Below are 27,604 nucleotides of genomic sequence, written 5' to 3'. Positions count from 1 at the left end.
GAGGTTTTATACACTCAAAACCAGCAAATACATTTCTTTCTTCTAATACCCAAGCTTATCACCTGTTACCATGTTCCCTGTGCACTTGCACTTTGAACAAGTAGTTCAAAGACTGGACATTTAAATTCACCTACAGATGGGTGTGTGAAAACTGAAGAAAAAACAACCACTGTATTCTGGATATCATGGTAAAGGTAGATGGATGAATAAAAGTTTTAACACCTCTGTATTTGGATTTTATTATGCACATGCCAGATGTATACTTTTGTATGTACTTTCCTGGAACTTAGCACAACTATATACAAATATTTTAGCGAGGTCTACTGCTTGCCTCTGCAAAGTCTGGTATAATCAGACCATGATTTGAGTATGATTTAAGTTACTGTTGACTTAAGTTGTTATTGTTTACAAGGAGTATAAAAGAAAGCCCTTAAGTCAGAAGGGAGAGAGAACAGGGACAGATATGAATATATGCATACCTCTCAGCTGTATGACTTGGGAAACCATATTGCCAAACCAGCTTCTGCAACAAGACCAAGATGCTCCTAATCCTACATACATTCACCTGAAAGGCAATCTATGTGGCAGACCTGGGTACTGCACTCTCAGAGGAAATTTCATAGTAGCTGCAGCTCCATTTTAAACAGAAAAATCTGTGATTCTCACTGAGGTTTGTACAGCAATCCATGTCACAGCTGAAACTGCTCTGGAAGATTTCCTATTGTTTTCACCCGATATGTGAAAAAGGTTCTATATTTGTCTAAGACTATGCTGATCCCTCTCTCCAGAGATTTGATAATGACTCCTCCCTCATATAGTACACATCCAACCTACTTTGACTTTTTTTTGTAGACTCATTCCAGGTTTTGGTAGTATATCAATGATAAATAGATGATGTTATTTAACAAGTTAGTCTGCTCTATTTATTACCAGATATCACAACTGTTGCTTTTGACTTACCCTACCATTAAGAATCCTTGGTACAAGGGAACAGATGCAAAATAGAAGACTGATGAAAATACAGCCTACAAAAAGCAGATAATTATATGTATTTAATATAATTCTACATACAAAACAATATAATATAGAAAAAACCCCAATACTGGTTGATTAAGATTTTGTGACATTTCAAAGACAGATGCTGTTTTTAACTATTCAGAAAACAAAGTTTTAAATACCTGCATAGTTGAAATAATAAGGCCTCTGTGCATGACAAATTGACCAAGTGCTGCTGATCTTTTGTAACTGTTTCGACCGTGTACCATCAGCAGCCTACCTATGTGTTTAAACTGTGTGATAGAAAAGTCAGCTGCTAGGGAAGCTTGTTTTCCCTCCTAGAACAAACCAAAAATATTCCAAACATGAAACCCAGCGTAAAAGATGCACTTCAAGTTTCAAAATTCTAAGCAATAATTAATTTGAAAAGATAAGTTTGCTCCTGCTTTGAAAATTAACCCTGCAATAAGACACAAAGGACAAATTTTGTGCATATTCTAAGATGCAGGGTCAGTAACAAGTAAGTTTAATTGCCTCTCCTGCTTCTTTCAGGTAAATGCTACACAGAAATAACTATTGTGTTTTCTGCTTTTCTTGCTTTTTGTATTTAAAAAGATAAAGCAGAGAACATAGAAGCAAAGCAAATATTAAAGACTAAGCATTCTTATCTTACAGCATACTTTAATTAGTAATGATCAATTCAATACTGTTTAAGAACAAAGCTTCTAATCATGTTACTATACTGCTATGTGGCACACATTTGACAATGAAACTGTTAATATTACCTTGCCTTCAATTCCAATTCCACAGTCTGCTGCTTGGATCATGCTGACATCATTTCCTCCGTCACCTGAAAAATGTCACTGCAATATTCAGTTCTTCAGAGGTTTTACTCTCCTGGTCTTACATTATTTTAGAAACCTCTCACACACCTTTAAATTCTTACAATTAATCTATGGCTTACGATTAATTACTTCAGCAATTGAGACCTCTTCCTGCAGAATAGAGAAGATAACCACACCTTTCTCATGGAATGGCTTTTTGTGCCACAACTACATAATACCTGGCTGTTGGTAAAGAAGTCTCGTTTTATATCAACTATTTCTCAATGGTGCCATCTACTGCTTAAATTTATTACAGATTTTAGCTACGAGGACTGTGCCGATAGTTACCTATCGCACACGTGCGTTTTCCAGTGTGGTGCTGCAACAGTTTCACAATATGAGCTTTCTGGGTGGGAGAACAACGGCAGCACACCACAGCAGGACACTGGCAAGACAGCTCTACAAATTCATGCTCATAATACTTCAGACAAACCTAAGAAAAAAAGACACTTGCATTTATTTACAGTTAAATATTACTACATGTAGTCCATCACAAAAACATAGTATAAAGGGTTTTTTTAATTAAGTTTTTCCCTGCACAACATTCAGCTGGGGAAAAAAAAAAAGGCAGATTCTTCTGACAGTGGCTTTACTAGTTTTAAAATCAAAGAGAATGTCAGTTTGAGAGCCAACACACTCTGAGGTGAAGAGAACAGACAATAGTAAGGCACACTGCATACAAATTCCATTCTGTTACTGTACAGGAGACCAGAAAACCAGTAACATTTGCCCATCTAGAACATATATCCTCTAAACAGCATTCAGCGATAAACAAAAGTATCTCTGAAGACAATTTAAAAGTATGTAGAAATAATGGAAAAAAAGCATGAAGACACCAATACCTTACTTTCTGAACATAAGCATACAAATTAACATAATTTGACAGAAACCAAGTTCTTACCTCAAGTGAGTCCCCAGATATCACCAAGGCACAGTCATGCTTCCTCCTAAAGGCATTTAGTTCTAAGTGAGCCTCTCCTCGAGTGGCAACCTTCAATAAAAAACACTCACTTTAAAAGACTTTGTTATATTCTTTAAAAAACCCTTACTAAACAAATCAGGCTTTGAGAACTCATAGCCTTGGTTCAAGTGTTTTATCCCAGTGCAAGTCCAACATCCATGGGATGCTACTACAAGCCTCAGATCTTATGGAGTGAAAAAACAATCCTCAAACACAGAAAATCTATGTAGTCAGGTTAACTGTTTCCCCACAAGAAGTTCACAAGGGCTAAAAATATTAATAAATTAATGACATTAAAATCTCTGAATTTTGAGCTGGTCTGAGTCTTTCAATGCTGGCAGGGCTAGAGAAAAATGGACAAAAATTCCAAGCAAATCCCAATTTTTAACCAGTAAAATATGTTCTTAGAATAACACAACATGTTATGTCTATTAATTGTTCCTTCAGTTTGGGTAAGGAGGGATAGATTTCAATAAATTAGTACTAATCCCTTTGCATGACTATGCAGGCAAGATCAAGTGGTATGATACAAAATAACTAGATCACAGATTTTTTTGTTTACATAATTATTGTTTCAGAAAGGCCCAGCTGTGAAATACAAAAATGGTCACAGGTTACCAAATGGGTTTTGGAAGGTTTTGAGCTAGAACACAGAACATGAAAAATTTAAATTATAACTGGATTTTGACAAGGCTGGCAGATTTGGGATGTTTTGTTTTGTTTGTTTGCTTGCTTTCTTATTCATTTTTTTTTTGTGTTTGGTTTTCTTTTGGGTTTTTTTTTCTCCAGTAAATATCAAGGTATTTTGGAGCTACCATGCAAGACAATGTTTCAAGCAGAGAATAAAACACAAGCTCTGATTGTACTTCCAATTTTGTCTCCGTTAGCGCTTTGATTAAATAACTTTTTAGATATATGAATCTTAATTACACTGAATGTGAAGTTTTGTCTTTGGCCCACTACTACCCAGAGTCAGATGCACTCCAAAGACCCTTCTCCCTTCGTATGGGCTCTACTACCCATAAAATCTGAGTTACATTAAAAAGCCCCTGCAAACAGAAAAACCTATACACCTATACACATACCCCAATTCAGAATTTTTTCCTTCTTTGCCACAATTAAACATGTAAAGAGAAAGCTATTTGTCTGCCAGCTGTTAGGATTGTGTTGGCCCAGTATAATCTTTCTGCATTGCAGAGATTAAGAGATGTCAGCACTTGCACACACTGCTGAGCAGTAATTACCCTCTCTGTTCTACATTTCACCTAACAGAATGCTTTTTTTCATTTGTAAATACCTCTAGAACAATATATCAGGTAATTTCATTACAAAATGAGGAAGCTGAGATTTCTAAGAATAGAAAGGAAGAACGTTAAAACAAAATGCAACTTTTTGGGAAGCCAGCAGTAAATATTTTTTTAATTTCTAATTTATAACTAAAATAGAAGTGTTAAGAATGCTTGGTATTTTCTTACATTAATCTAGTAGTTATTTCTTTGCAACAAATACGGCCACAGAAATAATCCTGTATAAATTAATTTTGTAACTAATTTAAAACTTTGCATACTCTCACACAGTTTTATGCTGATCTCTTATTACCAGTTGAGGTAATGAAAATAAAAATATGACTCAACTAAATAGATTTTGTTCAGGAAGACTTAATTTGTGGTGTTACAACATGGAAAGGTCAACAAAAATTGATGTAAAGTTTTATCAGAGGCATTAATAATTTAATTGCAAATAGTAGTCTGCAGGGCCTAATTTGCCATTCCGATGCTTCAGAAGAAACTACATTTACATGTAAATTATATTCATAGAATTATTTCTGTAGGTGCAAGTGGTTCATTTAGAACAAACACAGACATATTATGTCTGATCACACAGCATCAATCAGCACCTGAAAAATCTATTTTTGTTTGGCTTCAGTAGAGTTGATGCTACACAAATAAAATGTAGAGAAAAAGATTTAGTTTACTTTTCTAACAATTACTTAAGCAGTCTGTTAATAAAATGCACATATATATAATGATATTAAGAAAATCAAATTTTCTCATACCAATTTGAACTAAGTCTTTACAGAGGATGTTGGCATGACAGTTTAATTCAGGATTAATTCTGCTTGAGTCTAAAGAGTTCTAATAATGAAAATTCTAGAACAAGCAAGGATGTAATTTAGATAGCCTAAATGCCTGGACACTCTTTCTTAGTGGCTCAGCATCTCATAGAGACCTCATATCATCATTATTTAGAGGTATCTTACTATGTCCATTGTGTAAGTGAAGACTGTAAAACGCATGTTGAACCCAAATATACATGGTTACAAACGTATCAACATGGCTGCAGGATACCAACAAATCTAGAAACAAGCACCCTTAAACAGAAGCGATGCTTTGTAATTCTGCAGCCTTGAATAACAACCTAAGTACTACCCTCTTGACCGTTATTATGACATTCAGTGCAATAACCCAACAACTTTCAACAACCAGACAACCACTGATCAAATAAAGCAATATTGTTATTACCTGTCCTTTGACGAACCAACAAAAAAAGTTGGAACTATATACTTACAGGTCTGAAAATGTGAATATCTTGAGTTCTAGACACTAAGTGAGAACTTTTCGCAATGCAAGTTGCTGTCTCCAGTTTATCTCCTGTTAACATCCATATCTGCAAAATAACGAAAAAGTTTACTTCTTTGGACACTGATGTGTCTTGTTTTCCAAATCTAAATGACATCTCTCTCCAACCTTTTGCTGACACCTTTTTGGATTAGATTATCTGAGAAAATATACTGATACAGGCATTTTTAAGTGACATTAACACATGGTTTTTACCACAATAACATGGAAAATGGAAAAGAACTGTCTTTACTTCAAGCAGCTCTATTACCCTTCCCTTCTCACAAAGGCCAATGTTTCCAGGTATAAGACAAGGTGAAACTCTGGGGAAACCCACCGGCATAGCTGAACAGCTGGGAAAGCATAAAAATCTTTCCTTACGGCCCTGATACTACCTTGATTAGAAAAGTGAGGATGCAGATGACTTTTGTCAGCAAAATGATGTGACACAACAGTCTGTGACTGTGGTGGTCATGTATCAGAAAGTGGCAGCCAAACAATGAAACAAACAGCATATCTGAAAGAAGAGCTACAGTCCCAACACTCCAAAGAAATCCTTCCCACTGACCATGAAGAACTGGGAGGAAGGCAGTAAAGTTTAAGGAAAAAAGGTTGAGGGTTCATAGGTTCTTAAAGTGTGACAGCTCCCTCAGCCCCTTAACACCAAGGATGTTGAAGGACATCTGATGTGTTTCCAGCCTACTATAAGGCTGATTATAATTCCTGTTCTGTACCTATTCCAAGTAGGATATACCTAATAGTCAGAAGTGACCACACATAGAGGTAATATCAAAAGCAAATGTGAAAATACTATAAGTACTAATATCAAAGTACTTAGTAAATACCGTGTATATAAGTATATTGTACTAAAAAGAATTCTTATGCAATCGTAAGGCTTTAATCCATCCATTTTTCTAATTGTGCACATCACTGCATTACGATTTAATGAAAGCCTTTGGGTAACAGGGATTAATTAAAAACAGAATAACAAAACAGCATACATGGGAAGGGTCTCTGAAGATTATCTAGTCCAACTCCTCTGCTCAAGTCAGAATCAACTACAGAAGGCTGCTCAGCACTATGTCAAGACCATTTTGACCATCTCTAAGGATGACAACTCCACAAGGTCTCTGGGAGAATTGCTCCAGTGTTTGAACACACTCCCAGGAAACAATTTTCTTCCTATATTCAAGTGGGACTTTATTTCAGTTTGCATCCATTGCTTCCTGTGCTTTCATTGTGCACCACTGCAAAAAGCCTGGCTCTGTCCTCTTTGCACTCTACCTTAAGGTATTTATAGACATGAATAAGATCCTCCTGAGCCTGCTGAACTTCACTCTCTCATAACCACTGTGGATGGGCCAAGGCTGTCCCCTCAATCAACTTCCACATCCCTGATTAATTCCTCTTTTTTTGTTAGAAAGAGGACAAGTAGAACATCTCCTCTTGCTGAGTCCTCAATCCCCTATGTCAGGAAATTATTGTTATTGCACTCCAAAATTCTCCTGGTTTGCTTGTGCCCTCCTGTGCTGCCCTTCCAGCAGATATTGGAGGGGCTGAAGTCCAGCACAAGGACCAGAATATGAAAATGAGAGGTTTCTTCCACTTGTCTGAAGGCAGCCTCTTCTAGCACTTCAGGCAGTAGTGCACACTCACCATAATGTTGTCCACATTGGTCTGCCCACTAATTCTAACATAAATTCTCAACTGGCTCATCATTTGTCCCAAGGCAGAGCTCCATGCATTGCTGCTCCTCAATCTCATCAAGGGAGATTTCCCATGCTTATTGCAAAGCAAAGTACCTTACTCTCCTTTTCAAGCTGAAGTACCCCATTTTCTCTGACTCAGTTTAACCACTTGAAAATCAACTCAACTTTTTGGAGCAGAGTTTGACACTTCAAGTAAAATGTATATAATCTTGCCCACTCCCCTAAGATATTGTTCATATCTTTATTTCAAACCCTCTCTCAAATAAATGTATTACTCCTAATATTCACCTAATAGGTGACTTGCAAAGCCAGCCTATGAACAAAGCACAGCACAAACTCTTGCGCAAGGCTTTTAACACCATCCCTTCAACATGATTTGAACAAATTCCAAGGGCAGTTCTGAATTCTAGTTCAAACAATTCACCTTTTGATCTTTGCCAAAACTTCTCGAGTGCCAAACCTGAAAACATTGCTGTCACACAAATCTTGTGCCAAACTCATGTAGTGTCAGCTAGGACATTTTACTGTAGACAGTCAGGGGATAAATGACTGAGACACACATACATCTATCTCTTGGTAGTTTTCCTGCGGAACTAAGTCTAAGATTAATGAAACCTATGGTGGATAAGGGAACTTTGTACACAGTATCTTGTTTGTTTGTCCTAGTTCATGCCCATAATGTGCTTAGGGCACATTATTTCTTACTTTGACATATTTCTTACTTTGAAAGAATCTGAATATAGACAAATATAATTTATGTCTTAATAAAAAAAGTTGATAAATGAACCTGTTATGTCAGTGGTATGCATTTAGTACCTTTATTCCAGCATTCCTTAGCATCTCTAGAGTTGGTCTAACATCTGCTTGCAGCTGATCTTCTACTCCAGTGAGACACAGCAATTCCATTTCTCGCTCCAAACTCTCTACGACAGCAGCAACCTTCAGGTTTCTGTCATGTATGCTTAACTTTGCTTGGTTATATCGACTCTGTTTGCACAAACACAAAACCACTTAAGAGTTTGCTATGACTCATAAAGTACACATTCAGTCTACCACTCATAGACAGCATGGGTTCGTTAGGCTAAACGGTTGACTTTAAATATCTTTAATGAAGAACAAGACTAAAAGAACTATTTTACACCACATCCAACATTATACATGGTTTTTCTGACAAATCACCTCAAGAGAATGCCTTTTGAAGAATTATTAAGGATTAGGCATCACAGCATCCAAAAAGGAAAGGCCTTATCTTTGAGAACGAGTAGATTTTTTAAGTCATGCTGTAGCTACAGAAGTAACATTACACTGGCTTCTGGGGAAACACCGTACAGTCTCATAATAAAGCAAAACAATATCCTATGTATGAATGAAGAACCATCACTAATGATGACAAAGTCTTTAACAGATTTTGGGCCATACCTCAATTATCTGTATTTTAAATATGAATAATCTTTTTTGCAACCTTAAAAAAATAAAAAAGAGGAATGTTCCTCTCAAAGTACTTAAATATGGTACAACAAAAGATCATTGTCCTTTCATACCTCAAAATCTTGATACTGTTCTTCGGTAAGTGATTTTTTGGCAACAACCAATGTACGCAGTCCTTCTCGTGCCATATTACCACACTAAAGGGACAAAACCACAGAGGTGTTATGTAAATATTCAGTCACATGTATGTGTTTTATTCTATATGCTAACAGGGTATATCTGTACTATAACTTTATGGGTTTTGTTAGACTACTAAAATACTTTGGAGAAACCACAAACAGAATAAAAAGCAATTATACTTCAGGTACTCCAAATGGAGTGGTATGCTATTGGTAAGCCAATTAGATTTCCTCTCCTAGCTTAAAGAAAATATCTTTTAGGTTGAAGCTTTAAAACAAATTAAAACTACTTTTAAGGCACATAACAGAGCTACATTTCTTTTTCCACTGAACGTACCTCTTATCAGAAAAACATCTACACATTAAAACCAGCCATGTCTTAATGAAAAACAAGGTTCTTCAGTGCAAACATTTATTGATTTGACCTCATAAAGCTAAATAAATTAAACAAGTATTTTACAATTAATTGTGCATCATTATCGCCAGAAGTAATTTTTATGACATTTTGCTAGGTCTTGAGGGAGTTTAATTTATTCATGTCCCCGAATAAATCAAACTGCCCTGCAGCAGATATTGATTCATATTGCCAATACCATCATGAACATACATGGTGTAATCATTGTATTAACATACTGTCTGTATGTAGGGTCAAAAATAAGATGACTGCTGGTACCTACTAGAGCCACACAGCGAAAAACATTAATCAGCTTTGAAATTCAGTCACTATTTTATTTCAAATTTGATAAATGTGGAAAAAAAAATTTTCAGTTTGCATGCAACCCTTATTAAACTCTAATTCATAATCATACCTCACTGCAGATTTTGATCAAACAAGGGCATTTCAGGATAAATAGATTTATAGCAGAATACTTCTCAGAAGTAATTAGGTTTTATGGGAAAGGTCAGTCAATGAAAAACAACTTTCCTTGTTTTAAGTAGGAACATGTTCTGTTATGACTACCAGCTCTGCTTTTCCTGTGGGTTATTCAAGAACTGGAAATAATTCTAATCCCTTAAAACCCATTCGGGATATGTGTAACTGAACTTCAAAATCCATTACTTCATTGACTCAGATTTTCCTTTAAACATATTCCAATAACATGTGAGTTTTCTATTTTAGATTTTTAGTTTTTACATACCATTAATGTTTTTAAATTTTGATTTTTTTTTTTCTTACCTCTTCTTCCAACCAATCATTGTACTGTACAATAGTGGACATGGCAACGTCTGCACCCTTCATGTAAAATGTAATTTCTCCCGAAGATTCATCCTAAAATTTTATAAAAGAAATGGGGGGTGGAAGGGGTGGGGGAAGGGAAGAATATCTGTTTATGCAGTCAAAACAATTACATATCAAGAATTTAATTGTCTTCTGAAGTACTCAATAGATTACCATTTATAAAAGATGAAGTACCTTGCCAAGAGGTGGGTAAGTTTTATTACTTGATGTTACTATTTCCAATGACATCACTGATTCCATCAAGATGCATATCTCCTACTTTCCATGTAAGAGGATCAGTTCTAACTGAAGTCAACATGCATAACAGATTCTCAGTGTCCCTAAACTAAATTTTAAAATACCACTGTTATGTCCCCTCTAGCTATTACTTTGTTTCTTCGGTGGCAAATACCATCTAACCCAAACCAGAAAGCTCTGTATCTTTGAGATACCTAGGTAATTAAAAATTTACAAATATCCTAGTGTAAATGCTTGTTACAGATGTTATAATGATGCAACATTCATTGCAGATTCAGTGAATCCACACACAGGCAAATATAATCCAAATTAGGAGCTTCTGAGTCTGATCTGCAAGCTTCTTAGAACATCTCTGAACATGTTACTGTTAAGTAGGCTCCTAATGCCAACCTCATGTAATGTAACACAGACTTGCCAAGGTCTCTCCAGACCTGACCATGCACACATTCTGCCTGAAGTATCTTTGCCTAAGGCTGATGGCATGCCTGGCTTGGCATCATAGAAAGATAAAAAAAATTGGATGAGTGTGACACCTGTTTAACTGCAACTTGGTACTGATCTAACCATCTAACAATGTTGCCTGAAGCTGTGTTTGACTGAAGGTATGCAGTGGTGTGGATGGCATAACATTCTCCAAGGTTTAAAATTCCTTTTTGAGAACAGTGTTGTGGCTTCCTTTCATCTGAGGTTTTAATGACTGTTACTGTGCTCCCAACTAAGCAGCTCATAAGGCAACTAAGCCCAAATCTTGTAAATCTTAGGCCTGTGGTGCATATTCATGCCAGTTCAGATACCAGTACTGGGTCTTGAAAAGCAGCAGCACTAGTAGTACAGAAGATGGTAACTCCTGTTGTAAGATAGTCCAGCTGTTAATTCATCCATTGAAGAAGCAATGTATTTTGTGTGAAAGGAACAAATGAAAATTAAAACGAAAGGCTTAAAGGCAACTTCCAGCCTCAGAGGCCAAGTATGAAGTCGTGAAATTAACATTCTCCCATGTAAGAGACTCTTCTACAATTGCTTGCCTAGTATTTCATGTGTACCTCGTGTCAAAGGTAAACTTCCCATTTGAAAATCCTATGAAATGCATTCCCTGAAGGATGGAGTTGCTATTAAATTCTATAAGAATAAACATCCAGTAACATTATTTTTTGAAAAAATCAAACGCAAAACCCCCAAAATTACCCTAACTATGATGCCCATGCGCTTGCTCTCAGAAGTGAAGGGGAAGATCTGCAGGATATAGTACGTCAGGATGTGTCCACCAGGGGTCTTCAGCTGCATTGAGGTCAGATCCCTGTTAACCAGAGTAAGACCCACACTCTCTGTCCACTGCACCAGAGCTACCTAAAGAAAGAAAAAAAAAAAGGGGGGAAAAGAGACATGTTTCAGTGTGAAAGGTCTATTATACTGTTATATAAATTAGTCTAAAGCCAAACAAGTGTTGCTAGGGTAAAAGTCTAAACTCTTCCAAGAATCTAGGGAAAAAAAGTGAATAGCAGTAGACTGAGTACAAAATCTTAATACATCAAATGAGTTATTTTCCTTGAGAAAGCTTACAGAATTTCTTACAAAGAATATAAAAGCTTATTTGAACTTATTACTGAAAATTAGGTATTTAGAATATATTACTCAGAAAGAACAGTTCTAATAAAAACCCCACATACATTCAACAATACACCAATGACATCCAGTAGAAATTATGCAAAACCAGAATACAATTTCTGTACAAACACCACCACTATGTAAGTAAAAGATTTTGGGAGTATTTCCATTATAAAATATTTTATTATATCTATAATTACATGCAAGTTGAGACAATGTAATATGTAAGAAATAAATAAGCAAAGGACCTTATTTTTAGCTTACTTTGCTCACTTGCATCATTTCATTACTTTGTTTCAACAACAGTATGAGCTCTTACCACACCAAATCAGATGGAAACCAGGCTTACAATACTGCATCCCACAAACAGACATGTGAAAGTCCCTTCCATAAACTCAGAAATGTTGCATTATACAGTAATCACTATTAGCTACCACTACATGGCATCTTAAATGCATGCAGTAAAGATTTACCTTTTTTTCCCTACAATTTTGCTGCTTTGAAGTGCATCACATACAGCTTCTGCATTTTTTTACGTTATGCTTTAAATATCTATCACCACCACTGTGTGATTTATTCCTTCAAAAAGTTAATACTTTAGGCACTGATAGTTTATATACAAGTCATATTCCATATCTAAATGGGAAGCTTCTGATAAGAAAAATTCTTCTCAATCTAATTTTATTTTTCCAAATGCTAATGATTATTGGAGACCAGATTTTTAAATTACTAGAAAGGTAAGCATAATGAAATTCATGTAATTTTTCTGGAACCTGCCTCTGCTATTAATCTCAAGTAAGACAAAAAAAAAATTGAGCAGTCTGATAAAAGATGTGCAAGTAGTAAAGTCAGTTCAACAGACATGATGACTAATGCTCACTAAGAATTTCACACAAAGCAAGTAAATCACTGTAGCTTCTATGAAAATTTAAAATTGGAAAAAACCCCCTAAGAAACCCTAGTAGTGCCATCTGTGTAGGCGTCACCAAATGAAACTACAGTGAGACGTGGTTACAGAAGAGAATAGAATACACTTTGAAAAACACCATTTTTAAAATCTCAAAAATCACAGGAGCCTTTTTACAGATTCTTCTTCTTCAATAGAAGTACCATATAAACTGTAAATGATCCAATACTTCCAAGGTTAATTTTCAATTTTCACAGTGAAAGGTTACTATTACATTCTGACCTGTAAATTGCATCTTTCTACTAATACCCTATCATCTTATTTGTGTCCCTTTGCAGTGAGGACTTAAGTGTTCAATATTTGGTGACTCACATCTGTTTATTATTTCATTTATACTTGGCTTCACCTACTATTTGAATTAGTATTTTTCAGCACAGTCATTTTGGATTCTCATACCTGGCCTACACACAACTGCATATTTATTTTTTCTTTTAAATTTATCTGTGCAAATACCATAGCAAAAAGACTCATTAAGGCTCAAGAGTCAAATAGATGCCTAAAAGGACACTGAACAAACTTCAGAGCAAGACAACAAGTTTGACTCTCGTCATCAGAATGAATCAGAGCAGCATCCAGAACAACACAGCTAGACCTTACCATTAAATATCTGAAGCTTTTAGAATGTAGAAATTAAAAAAAAATAAATATTTACAAATGGCATGAAAATCTACATTATAAATCTTAACAAATAAATATATACTGAAAGACTGACTACACAGAGTTCAGAAAAAGAATTCCTAGGCAAGTCTCTCTTCTTAAGGTTTCCTGTCTATGAGTATACTCTCTACTCTTCAACATGCTTCTGAAACCTTACATTAAAATGGCCTTGCAATTTCTAGTGTGCCTAAATCAGGAACTCCTAGAATGCCAGGAAAATGCAGCAGATGTGGCTTCTACAGAGTTTGGCATACTGGATGAAGTCAAATAAAGCAATTAACGGTTGGACAAGCACAAAAGTCTTCACTGGTGATGCTAACATTTTGTTTTAAAAGAAAATCCATTCTAATGATAATATTTATTTGCTGATAACCATTAATTTGCAAACAAACACACAGATGAAACGTGTCAAGTTTCCTGAATCCAGGTTGGAGGCTGATTTTAATATTTTATGGATCTTGTCTGGTTTATCACAAAGCTTCTCTCCTATGGAAACTGGCTGCCTGAGAGACTTATGGTCCTCCCATATTGAGACACAGGTGTGCACCTGAAGCCTCTCTGTAGTGTTCCCAGGGCTGGTAATTTAAGTGGGGTCAAGGTGAACGACTGTGGTTGTTAACTTGCTAGTTGATTTCCTTCTCAGTAGCAATTCAAAGGGTAAAGACAGATATCAACCTCTCACATGACAAAGTCAAAGAAGCAACCTCCAAATTCGGAATGAAGGGAGCAAACACTTGCATTGTGAAACAGAAATGCAACAGATCTGAATCGAGCTACTGAGAAACACATCATTTAGTGTTTCTTACCCCAAATCTTTCAGATGCTTCTATTTACCACATGCCCACTCAAACTCTGGTTGCCTCTGTCAGCAGTGTCTCCCCACTAGAGGCCACCTGACCCTCTGAGCTTCTATAGTTCACAGCTCCCAGTATCAAGCACTTCGACTACCAGGGCACAGATTTCCATTCAAAGTCAAATTCAGAGATTTCATAAGGAAACTCCCAAATCAAGCAGTAACTGTGCAACCCAAAACATCACCCAGCGCAGTACCAGTTCAGGAGGTGGAAGTAGCTTCTTTAAGCAGGAGGGTGTTTCTAGCTCAGCTTCTTGAGGAATGAGTGCCTCTGAAGAGGGGCATGAAGAGCTGAAACTTCAAAAGAAGTTGTTACACAACATGGCAGCATGTCCATGTTTTGGGGACAATCATCACAATTGTTTAGAAATATTTATTTATGGAACCAAATCAAACCAAACAGCTTATGTACTGCGTTAGGGTTAACTTGTACAATAATACATACTTTTGATGGTGCAGTTTCCATCACGGGATGTGTGCCTTTCACCGTACTTGGATATTGTGGGGCTCTACATCTCATCACTAAGGCCACTGCCTCTAGCAGCCTGGCTATTATGCCCAGCTCCTGCTTTCCTCTCCTTATGGGTCAGACTGCCATTGCTGCTCCCTAGCAGAAATACTGAACTGCTCAATATCTGCAAAGTATTGCTCAAAACAGCTTATGACCAACTAATTGTCACTTTCAATGTACAATAGTCTCTTTTGAGCTAACATCAGTTTAAGAAAAAGATCCACTGCCTCATGGTTGGTGTTGGCAGCTCTTCTCCACCTCATATAGCAGTTCAGGAGTTCCACCACAGTTGTGCTCACAGCTTTACTGAAGCCATGCTATGAACCCGACCCCTTAAACTGAAAAAAAACCCCATACAAATAAAATCTTCAAAGGTTTTGACATATATGAGGGAGCAATTTGTAGGGTAAGAAAGAAGGATTAGGGATGGAAATTTTGTAAGCTAGTGTTGCTGCTTAGAAAAATTCTCACATAACCAACATGTACTTCTTTCAGAGTATTTAAAAGCATCTTCACTTCAGCAAATAGGATCTGCTTTCAAAATCAGACTGTTGTATAAGGTATACAGAGATTATAAATGTGGCATTTTGAAGTTAAAGCTATTGCTTTGGAAACAGGAAAGAAGCAGTAAGATTTCCTTTTCCATTGCCTGAGTGTTCCCAACAGTTTCTGTCTGGATTGTTCAGCAACAACTCATATATGTCTCCAATCAGCTGGTTTGTTTATATTTATAAACAATGATTTGATAACTAAAATTTCCAGCCCATCACTTTTCATCAAGAAACTTCATAATTAAAATAAAATTATTAACTTAAAAATACAGCTTGATCATGTGAAAAAACTGCCAATCAATATTCAAGACAAGCTATGGAGTAGTTATTCTTTGTGGGTCTCGAAGGTCATGCAAGTGATGGTTTTATGCTACTGAGTGATTTGCTTTTCACAATACATTGACAAAACAACACAATTAGTCTTGCTTCAATAAGCACACACAATAAAATGAATTAAACAATACAACATGTCTCATACATTACAGCTTCACTTTTGTAAACACAAAAGCTGCTTCACTAAGGGCATATAATTTCCCTGTCTGTTTTTAAATGATTGGTTTTGTATCATTGTAATTAATTTTAGCAACTCTGTTGTCTCTGGACAGAAACGTTGGAATTAAATAACTGACCACACTTTAAGGTAGTATTTAAATATTCAAGATCCTGGAATTAAAAATGCTTGAGAATATAACAGTGCAGGACAAAGCATAACCAATAAATGGTTGGTTTATGAGAGTAAGCAGTCATTAAAAATCATGACTGATCAACCTTTTCTGACCAAGGGGAGCAAAGGTCTTTAAAGGCTCCTGTTCATAGCATGCCCTGAATTGCTTGGGTCTCTGACCTTTGAACTCTACTATAAGCTAAGCCTACTTAGCTTATATCCTTTTATGATTGTTCATTACATTAAGGTAGCTGGCTTTCTATAGATGAGGCGACCCCACACCTATGATGGCCAAGTAGGAGCTTTCTTCTTTTTTTTTTTTTTCAGTGAGTTCTCAGTGAATGTTTATTGTTTGCTATGCTTCAGCTGTAGAGGGAGGACAAGTGACAGACAAATGAAACTTTCCACTCTTTCAGAGAAAATGAAATATTGATCACTTATCATAAGAAACAAAGAGCCTGGCATAAGTAGGGTTTGCATTATGAATACAAAATCAGTTACTTATCTCAGGTTACTCTAACAATAGATAAATACATCTTTTATGATGAACGTACCTACTTCCAAATGTGCATACTTTGTTATGGTTATATTTTATCTGTATATAGATGCACACATATACACACAGATGTGAGGAATTTCAAATGAGTTCCTCAAGTCAATTCATTAAGCATATAGTATGTCAGCATATTACTAAACTGCTTTGTATACCTTTCTACACGGGAGAATAGTTTATACTTACATACTGTTCTTAGCTCTTTATATCCTATGGTGAGATCATGCAGTATTATATAATGCAACAGATAACTGTGCAAATAACATCTTGTTTCAAAAGACTGCAATCAAACCAGATCCATAAACAACATCTAAGAGAACAGAGTTGTAACGTTGAGAAAGTACAATGCATAAAACTGGTTAAGTCTATTAAATGATAATGTTGCTTATTAACCAAATATGTTGTGATAGGTCAGTGCTGAGGTTAAACAGAAAACATCAATTGAACCATTTCCCTAAATAAAGCTCCAGGGTGCAATATTCAAAGCACTTTATTCAATAAAAAATGCTTTTAAAATGGTACTCCGGTGATTGGGAAACATTGGCATCATCCGTCAACCTAACTGCAGAAAAGTTCAATAAGCTAAATAATGAACCATTTACATTATTTTCCTTAGGCTCCAGTGATTTGCAAACATTGCATCAATAGAAGTCTTTAAAAAATTATGATAAAGACCTGCTAGTCTTTCAACTCTTAGGCTTTTTGCTGTCATGCTGCAATTTTTATGCTGTTTACATGGTTTTTGTTGCTTCATCATTTTATAAGACTCCATTTAACATCCATTTCTCATTATATTAAAGCATATTTGCTCAATATGATAATTTTACTAGTGTTTCAAGCATTATCTGTGAGAAACAAAAAGGAAATTTAATGCTGTGTTTCAGAACGTAAGTTTTTCATTTCACTGTCATATAGTTTTAATGTATGAGTTGAAATGATAAAAAAATCACTATTAAAACGATATCTGCGCACTCTCTCCCTCGAAGCGCTAACAGTTTCTTTGTTGTCAATTTCTTTTTCCACTTCCCTTTCCACCCTGAGTCCCAGATCTGCTGTATTAGCACTTTATCAACTTTCCTCTTACCAAGGTCAAATTCCCTACTGTCTTCCCAGGGTACCACTTGCATAATTCTTGAGTCTTACACCTGCTTCCTTTAGCAAATATGGGAGGACAATTGCTCTTCATGGTAGCATTTTCAGGTTTCAAACAATTGAATGAATATATAAAAGCCCACAGGGAGAGAAGAGCAAGTAGGAGAAAAAACTCAAAATAGTCTCTCTCAACCGCATGTCTCTTCATCTGACTTAGTAATACCTCTGGCTATTAAAGCAGAATGTTTACCTAATTTAAAAGTTGCCATCGTATCTTCATAGGCATATACTTGCTCATGCAGTCATTCATTACATTCAAAAGTACCTCACAGGCTCATTAAACTGATGTATTCAGCGAATATAAATCTATGTGCAGATGAAAATGTGTACATGTGTGCATAATACAAGTCAAACATTATACAACTACACTAACAAACTATATTTACAGTATACTTCTGGCATAAACAAATGCCCTTTCAGCATTCTCAGTTCATAATGCAGATCAGCCCACACTGTATAACACCACATATAGTATTATGGATTATTGATTTTAGCCAAAGAGAAGCATCTCAAGTCCTGCTCAGAGTTTATTTTTAAAAACATTGACTGCCATTTTTTAATCACTGAGAACCAGCCATTTCTTCACATTCTATAATCCTTTGACACTATGAACTGTGTTTACAGCATTTGAAATGCATGTAATGCCTGCTAGTTCTGTACTACATGAAGCCAAATTTAATTTTATTTCTTGCATTCCTAAAAAATACTTGTTATAGACTCATTACACTTTTAGCAATTACAGCTTGTAGTTTGAACTGCTGAAGTTTTGTTTAGCATTACATATGGTGACACATTAGACATGAAAGCCAAATGTGTACCATGAATAACACACTATGCTGTGGCAAGATGAAGTTTGTGGAAGAAACATTGTCTTCTATTAGATAAACTTACACAGCTAGAAAAATATTCAGGCTTTTAGATACAAACTCCCTTCTTCACATAGTACAACAACGCTCTTCTACTTATGACTAAGCTACTGTGGTTACAACACTAACAGCACATCCAAGCTTCAGACAATGCTAGAGATTCTTTAAAACAAAGATGCCCCTCAACCTGCTCACTTTCAGATGCAAACCAACCTTGAAATACTATTTCTCTGTATCAACCATCCACGTGTTTTTATAAAGTGAACTTACTTTGCAGTATCTTGAAACACAAGCTTTGCCTCTCTCTTCTAGTATCTTTTTAGATTGAATTTTAGGCAATCAATTTAGGGCACAAGACAGGATTATTCAGAAAAATAACTCAAATCCAATGAATGCAGTGGGATTTGTTTAAAATTTGGATTTCAATGGAAGTCAAATGCATGTTTTTATTGAAATGGGCTTTTAAATTTGTGCTACACTTGATGCAATTTTGACTGAACCCTGAAGATTATGAAGTTACCTAGGGTCTGAAGCTCAAAAGCTTTTCTACAGGCATGTTTGAGGTAGGGTTTTTTTTTTCCTGTTAAGAGTCTATATATTTCAGTAACTGGTAGCATCTCTAGCTAATGTACCTGGTTGTCCATCACTCAGAGCAGTTTCATATTCCCTTTAATAGTATGCTATGATTCATACATAGATTAATGTTTTGAGAATACACCTAATCACTTAAATTGCAATCCTCAACGCACTATTGATCCCAAAGCACTGACTTCACAGATCTTTTAGTCAAATAACTGAAAACACTTTTATGCAGCAAAGAAACACCAGATCTTTCCTACAGCACTAGAAAAAATAAAACCAGATTACTACTAATTTTAAAGAAACCCCTGCCTAAAACACTCTTCCTTCACAGTTCTTCTCTTTTTAACTTAGCCTACTTTGTTCTTTATGAGCTACTAATATTTTCACCCTTGCACACTAACCTCATCAGGGCTGGAAGCCTGGTAAGTTCGATTTTCATCGCTGAAGTCCTGATCCACCTCTGCGTATTCTGTTTCTCCAGACACACCAGCCCGTGACTCGTACACGGGGGTCACATTGTGGCAGAGTGCAATGGCCTTCACTGCTTCATGGATCCGACTGCTGACGCTCTTTCGCACTTTGGGTGCAGATGACTGAGGTTTCCTAGATGGTGTTGAGCTCGTACTGTTTCCACTGTTTTGAGAGTGGACCTTTAAGACCCAACACAATGAATAGTAAACCAAAGTTCAATAATGGAAGCAAAACATGAATACTAACACACACATATATACATATATGACTGTTCCCTTTACAAAAGTTGGTAAATGATAACCTACTGTTAACTCATTCAGTTTGCAGTTCATAAAAACCCTCACTTACTTTTCTTAAGAAATGATACATAACTGCGGGCTCTTCACCTTGCAATTCAGTAACAGAGCCTGAAGACAACTGAAAAATGTGCAATGAAAACAAGTATACAGTAAAAGGGCTGAAGAGGCTGACTGGATTCTGCAGAAACTGCACCTACCTTACTTCAGATTTTACATTTTTCAGTGATCTGTCACAATAGTCCTTTAATGTCCTTCACATTCTATGAATTGGGCTTTTCTTAAAAAAAAATAGTATTTAAACCAGCAACTAACTGGATAAGTTCAGAAACACCAAGACAAAATTGCAAGGGTGGTGTTTTGTTTTTCTTCTTCACCTGTGCCATCAAACTGAAGAGAAAATATTTTCTTTTAAATTTTCACCTAAATCTCTGTATTTTAAAAGATCACCACATTTGTGGTGCTCAGAAAAGATCAGAAGAAGAGATGAGAACAGAAGAACAAAAGCAGGATCATTTTAAAGTATAAATATTAGGAGTAATTAAAATACAAATATTTCTGACTTAATTTGCAACTTACACAATTTCTGTATTATTTGTAACTAATGCAGCTTTATGCTTTTGCTGCAGGTTGAAATGTGTTTCTCCTTATATGACTGCAATAATCTAATAAAATAATCATGCAAAATACAAGTTTGACACATCTTTGAAGATCACATTACTATTGCATAACCACTAAACTAGCACTATTTTATGTTATCCTTCAGAAATACTTGAGCACACGACACGACAGAACTGATCTTCCTCTGAAATGCTTATAATTAGTTGAAAATAAGTTGGGAGGGGTGTTGGTTTTATTGGTTTTTTGCTGGTTGGGTCTTTTTTCTCTTTTAGAAGGCAGTAGATTAAATATATCAGCAGTACTACCAAAAGCTCTTCTGTACTACCAAAAGCTCCAGGGTAACTCAGAAAATGTTTTCAGAATCCATGCTTTTTTCCTCCTGACTGCTATCTGCTGAACCGTGAACATTCTGCCCATCAAATTACAGTGTTGTCTAATAAAGGGTTTAACTTTCTGCTCATCTGGCACTGCTTTTCAGCTACTGCTTTAAACCTCTGCATTTGCATTCTGCTAACGCTGATGCCATTACAGTCACAAATAAATTAAGCTGATTTACTCCTTCTGAATTATGTTATGTTTATTGATGCTTGTATAATTTAATTTCACACAAATTCCATTAAAGATTATGCCCTCTATCACAAAATGCTTCCAGTGGGGAAATATAATCAGGTTATAATAGATTTGTGTGTTACATTAAGATGACAATAGTCTAGTAGGTCCACTGTAATAATAAAACAGAACACAAACAAGGGATAAAATCAATGTCACACAAGAACCACTGCCTAGCTAACTGGCAGCTTCTATTATCATAAACCTCACCATACTCTTCAGATTGAAACAATTGTTTAGTAGTTGCTTAGTTTGTTAGCAAGACTCCATCATTCTTCTGTTTTAAAGAGTTGCTACTAACACATGCATAATTAAAGCATTATTTAAACCTCAAGTAGTGTTTATAAAGCCGAAAAAAAGGAAGTTTGAAGAAAGCTCTTTTCATCATCTACTAAAAGCAAACCTATATTTGGGAAAGCTTTTCCCCATAATTGAGAAAAAAGGCTTCCCTCACATTTCTTACTTATTTTAAGTATGTTACAGTTACTAAAAACCTGTAACCATGGGTACCACTTGTTAAATTTTACAGTAAACTAGTAAAAGCTTTAAGTAGTAAGAATTCCAGGAATTGTGCAATTCTTTTCAAAGAGCGTATTTAGCTGCAAAATATGAAAGCAGTATTAGTGAATATGCCTCCTCTAGAACACTGGTGCTTAGTTGTCAAACTCAATCAGACCTAGGTGAGCCAGCTCAAGACTGCCAACTATTATTATTTATTGTTACAGTTGTTATTGTAAATACTCAAAGGACACATTATAATAAAAGTATGTTTGGGTGATTTTTATAAACACAGTCAGTAGCAGTTACTTTCAGTAACCTATTCCGAACCAAATTTGGGCTGCTGATCAGTAGGTCAAAGAACTCTATATCTTGTTTCCAAGGCATATTATTGTATCTCACTCACTATTCATGGTAATACCTACTAAGAATTAAGCTGAAAGAAGGAAAAGAATTCAAGAAGGGATTTGTTGAATTGTTCAGATAGGAAATAATTAAGAATTTTAAGTTGCAAACTAAAAACTTATAGCATGTATTGCGTTTCACTGCTTTCCCTCCTGCCTCTCTTCCCAAAAGCTACATAATATTGACTGGGTCAAGTGCGGAGTCAAATTACTTTATTATTTTTATTTTAAGCAAATGAGAAGGGAGCCATAGTTCAAAACACAGCACGTCTAAGTATTCAAATCAATTGTTGATCCTACAATCCTTTTATAAGAGAAAATGAGGACACAGAAAACAAAGTCAGTCCACAAACTTAACTGGGTCAGCCAGTCATGTCTGTGTAGTATAGAAAAGAACTTTTATATAAATTTCTAGCATCACACTGTAAAGAACACGGAAATATTAGTTAACCTTTCATTTGTTTCCTTCTGTCAATTTTCTTCTTTTTTGTTTCAAATAATAAAAATAAAAACTAAAGTATAAAGTCCATCTTAACCTCAGAGTAGAACCAGCAAGCATAATTCCACCTTCCTCCTTTGTCCCACAGCTGACCCATAGACAGAAGAGGAGCCACAATTCTCTTGTACACTTTCCAGACCAAGCACTTACATATTACAGAAACACTTTGCTCTCGAGCAATATGGAGTTTTCCATTTTCTCACACTTTCCCTCCATCCTGTTCCAGTTTTACGCTGTTTGAAATGATTCTTTTCTAAAATAATTTTTAAATATGCCTGTATAAATTTTATTTTGACAACTACTGTTTTACTATTTGGTTATACCAATTAATGTGGCTTTTCGATGTCTATTCTTGATATATTCTTCAAAGATATAATTACTGTTCATGTTGTTCTGCACACTTCCTTGTAATTTGTAGTCTCCCTAATAAATAGCTTACTCCTAGATGATTTGGCAGGAGAAGGACTGCACAGACAGGCTAACACAGATTTCTGCTAGTGGAGAACAGAAAAGTAAATTCTTTTAAGTGGGTACTATGAGGAACTTCAGAATCAGGAAAGAACTACGTACTGTCTCACATTTTTCCCTGCCATCATATTTGTTGATACACCTACACATGACAACTTTCATAGCATCCCAAATTGCTAGGTAACGCTTCAATGATGTTAAAAAAAAGCCCTTCATATTAAAGGTAAATAATTTATGAAATGAGATACCTGTGAATAAGAGCTTATAATATGACTCTGTATTTCATCCATTGTGTCTGTTCCATAGGACACAGTACCTAGGTGGAGGCGCTTAAATATCATCTCATTCTGGGTAAGTGTTCCTGTAATAAAGGAGGAGTATATCACAAAGCAATGAAAAATACTGCGAGAAGGCCACCCCCCCACCCCCAAATCTTTCCTCTGGAAAGAAGGAATGAATAATGAGTTAGCATCAATTGAATGAAAGGCATGTATGTGGAGAAAGATCAGTGTTAGTCATACTGGAAGAAATCACTGGTTCCACCTGCAAGCTTATTTTTCCAATAACTAAACTGGTAAACTTGAAAGGAGACATAAACTTTTCTTTTTATACAACAGATAGAATTTGCAATATGTGGATGAAACTGACTCTCAAAAGCTAACGCAAGAGTTTGCACCATGTATCGGAAAATCTAAACAAAAAGAAAACAAAACCATGAAACACCAAAATTCATACAGATATCCCCCACACTTCATGTATGAAGGCAGACATTCAGGCAAATGGGCACATTCACTGTTATCTAGAGTCAGTCATTAAGACCTAACATTACTTTGACATTTGACAGATTCAGCCTCCAACTGGAATAAGGCAGAAGGAACAAAATCAGCGTTTTCCGTTCTCATTTCACATTTGTAAGAAACTACAGGGTGTCAAGTCAGACTGACACTTTGCATCCACCTCTGCCAACTAGTCACATCCTCTGGTTTGAAAAACCTCTAATTGAGGGGTGGGGACTTCTGCCTTCCATGATGGGGCATATGAGGCAAAAAAGAGGTCACTACTGCCTAGCTTCCCATGGTCAGCTCACCAAAGATTACTTTAAAAATGGCCTTTCCTAAAACTTTTTTTCCCATGACTATTCAGGCAAAACCAAATTAATATAGTATAAAGCTATTCTTATATTTAACCACACAGTTTTGGGTCATTAAAATACATAAATCTGATGATAAAAAAAAAATAAACATAACATGGTAGCAGAACTGACATCCTTGAAGCTTCTATAATATTTTTTAAATGGAGGATATCATAATCTGTAAATAAATACTGCAGAATAAAATATTTCATACTAATTTTATTTATCTAGACAATTTTTATTTTGTATCTTTGTCCCAGTACACCAAAATACATGCTAAGCTACAGGAGGAAAGAAGACTAAAAACATGACATATGCTATTATTATTATTATTTGCAAAACAAAACCGTCTGGCCAGTAGCATCCAGTTTATGCACTTATTAGGGCCAGAACTATCAGTGATCTTCAAAGACTCATTGGGGCTGTTAAAGCCTCATGTCTTTCCCAGTTACACTTGAGGTGATTCCTACTCCTACTCTCTGGCGATATTCGTACAGTGACACTTCATCTTTGTACCACCACACTGGACTATCAAACTATGTCTTCCTGTTTTACCAGTACTAGATGATCATTCCAAATTCCCTCTTTACCAGATCTCTAAAATTAGCAAATCAGAAATTTTTGGTTACTTTTATATATGGGAGTAAAAGATTATTTTTTTTACAGTAATCATACAAAACCATGAGAAATTACTTCTATTGAGACCTTTTGTTAAATTTGATTAATTTTTTTTACTTTGAGACTAGAAAAATTCAATCTCCAGTTTGCATATGAAAAACATGAAAGTTTCTACCAATAAACACGATATACTAAAATCTCCATTTCTAAAAGAAAGCGAAACCAAAACCCACCCACTTTGCAAAAATATTCATTCCAAGCAAATCTGCATCAACTTCCTTACTTTCCAGGCATGCTAGTATCTTCTCACTGCCCTTAGCTTTGCCAAGTCTTTGAATAAAATAAACACTCCCTAGGAGTTGTGAAACTAAATGCTACTCAAAAGGTGAGACAGCAGGCAACTGTCAAATCCGCTTCCCACTATTTCTGTAATTGCTGCTTGGGAAAACTGAACAGGAAACAAAATTAGCCCTATGATTATTATATGGAAAGATTATTTCTTCTGACACCATTAAATCACTCCAACTCTATATCATGCTTGGTGATGGAAAGGTAGATAGGTGGAAAATTTCTGTGTTCCACCCACTCTTTCTCAGCAAGCAGAGAAGAAAAGCTTCTGCACAGAAAGGTATGACTTTTCCTATCTTGCAACAATCAGAGAAGGAGACTGAGGAAAAACAGGCAAGGAAAATAATCAACTTGTGAAGACATGGAAATAAACATTCCAGAAATCCAGACTCAATACTTGCATCCTATACATCATTTATACAATCCTTTTTATCAGCTATGGTAATAGGAAACATGTATGACATCGGAAAAGAGGCTGCAAAATCCACATCTACCTGCTACACAAAACTGTAATCCAAACCACAAATAATTAAAAACAAATAAACAACAACTACTGTTTGCTCATGCTTCTCAAAACTAGGTAAGACTTTCAAGAAGAGCTATAATAATCTGATGTGTTATTAGACAAACAGGGGCAATTGCAGTTATGAAAGTACTTCCAGAAATTTCTGCAAAAAACCCCCTAACAAAATACAACTTTTTCAGCCATCTGCAAGGAAATTAAGTTTCATCATGTGTGCAAATTAAGAATTTACTTCTAAATTCTTCTAATGAATGAAAGGTCAAAATAGGACAGAAACATCCCCAACAACTTGTTCAGATATTATATAGTGTCAATCAATTATGTTATAACTCCAGCAGCCGCTCTGTCTTAAAATTTAAATGTTTTAGTTGAAAACTAATATCCCTTGACAAAACAACACAACTTCTACTTTATGTCCCAAAATGCAAACCCTTCAAATATCTAGAGGCAGATTTTCTAATGTAGCCCACTTTTTGAACAAGAAAAACAACTGAAAACTAAGCTCTGTAGTCTGCTCAAGGTGGTAAGTACTACAGAACAGTGAAAGAGCCTTCTTTTTTTAATAATATTTTTTAAATTTCTTTCAGGACATTGCTAATATAAAGAGTTATTAAATTTTAAAAACGCTTATTTTAGAAAAGCTCCCAGAAATTATGCTAGTCAACATATAATCTAATACTATTATACATTCTTGAACTTTGCTCTGAAATGGAGGTACCACACAAGGAAAATAGCCTGACAAAAAAAGTTAGTATAGAACTGCTAGAGAAAAATTTAGTGTGTTCTTTAATGAGGCCAAGAGCTTTTTTTTTTTCCCCCCTACAATTGTATCATTAAACACAGAGTAAAGCAGGCAAAGAGGAAATTAATTTCTAAGGAAAAAGTCCTGAAGGCATCATTCCCTGGGTGGCAACAGATGTGATTCACAACAGAGCAGTAGAGATTTTTTTGTTGTTGTTGTTTTTTGCGAAGCAGATGCAGATCTTTCTGATCCTATTATTGCCATTACTAGATGGCAATTTGGAGCAATACCAACTATCTAAAAAGTTCAAAACAAGAAAAAGCAAGAAAATATATACAGCAGAGGAATTAATAACTTTATAGGAAATTAAGAGGGTAACTTCTCATAAAATATAAGTATTTTGTTTGAAGTATTTGCTTAAACAGATAAAAAGTCAGGGTAAATGTGAGCATTTCTATGGAAACTTTTAGGGAGATCAGGCCCAGCAATCCTAGTAATTAGATTGTTGGTAAAAATCTGGAGATACAAATTCTTTCTGTGAACCCTAGAAAAAATATAACCTGGTATAGAATCTAAAAAGAAGATGAAAAAACTCATGGTAAATATATATAGAATATGTCTGCTCACTCAGCTGCTCCACTTATAAAGAGGCCATAAACATAACCACCGCAAAACCTCAATCCAAATAAATCCCAGTACAGCCCATGAAGAATGAGGGAAAATATAGCTAAGCTATGTTTATTCTTTCCTGGCCAGACAGTAACAGTAGAGGTAACAGGTAACACAGTTATGAATATTAGTATATATTTTCTCTGTGCCTCCTGCCTCCCACAAGCACAATACTAGTATATAAGAGTGGTATCCATGCTCACTGGATAGACACACTATGTATTTTCAGTCTATGAGAGTTCAACAGAAGACACAAAGTAAGGATTCTTTCGGCTGATTTTCTGTGAGTCTATGTCTGGAAGCTTCCTGTAGGATCTGTCCATCGACATGTTCCATTCATAGTCTGCTCTACTCACCCTGCAAACCCAGTGGTACTAAAAATCACAGAGGGAGAGGAAGTATAAAAGCAGTAGCGTATATATATATATCTAAGTAAAGGGAGAGATGTTATTCCATCAGCATTTTTTTAATTAATCTTTCTCTATAGTTGCTT

At 35.6% G+C, this 27,604-nt stretch overlaps 1 protein-coding gene across 3 annotated transcripts in view; it reads right to left on the bottom strand.

Moving 5' to 3' along the window:
- ATP9B (ATPase phospholipid transporting 9B (putative)) overlaps positions 1-27,604 on the bottom strand; it is a 156,559-nt gene that overhangs the window by 9,075 nt on the left and 119,880 nt on the right. For 2 of the 3 annotated variants that reach the window (XM_064666174.1, XM_064666193.1), the window contains exons 14-25: positions 23,328-23,440; positions 19,615-19,863; positions 11,438-11,599; positions 9,953-10,045; positions 8,710-8,793; positions 7,985-8,155; positions 5,410-5,508; positions 2,782-2,871; positions 2,169-2,313; positions 1,782-1,846; positions 1,179-1,334; positions 961-1,025 (exon numbers count right to left, since the gene is read on the bottom strand). In XM_064666174.1, the coding sequence (XP_064522244.1) occupies positions 961-1,025; positions 1,179-1,334; positions 1,782-1,846; positions 2,169-2,313; positions 2,782-2,871; positions 5,410-5,508; positions 7,985-8,155; positions 8,710-8,793; positions 9,953-10,045; positions 11,438-11,599; positions 19,615-19,863; positions 23,328-23,440 (1,492 nt within the window). The remainder of the gene's footprint in view (positions 1-960; positions 1,026-1,178; positions 1,335-1,781; positions 1,847-2,168; positions 2,314-2,781; positions 2,872-5,409; positions 5,509-7,984; positions 8,156-8,709; positions 8,794-9,952; positions 10,046-11,437; positions 11,600-19,614; positions 19,864-23,327; positions 23,441-27,604) is intronic. The other variant, XM_064666184.1, reaches the window with a different exon arrangement.

This window comes from Pseudopipra pipra, chromosome 1 (genome assembly GCF_036250125.1).
Source record: "Pseudopipra pipra isolate bDixPip1 chromosome 1, bDixPip1.hap1, whole genome shotgun sequence".
Classification (NCBI taxonomy): domain Eukaryota; kingdom Metazoa; phylum Chordata; class Aves; order Passeriformes; family Pipridae; genus Pseudopipra; species Pseudopipra pipra.
Note: the sequence above shows the minus strand (reverse complement) of the source record. Positions and strands in the feature narration are given on the sequence as shown.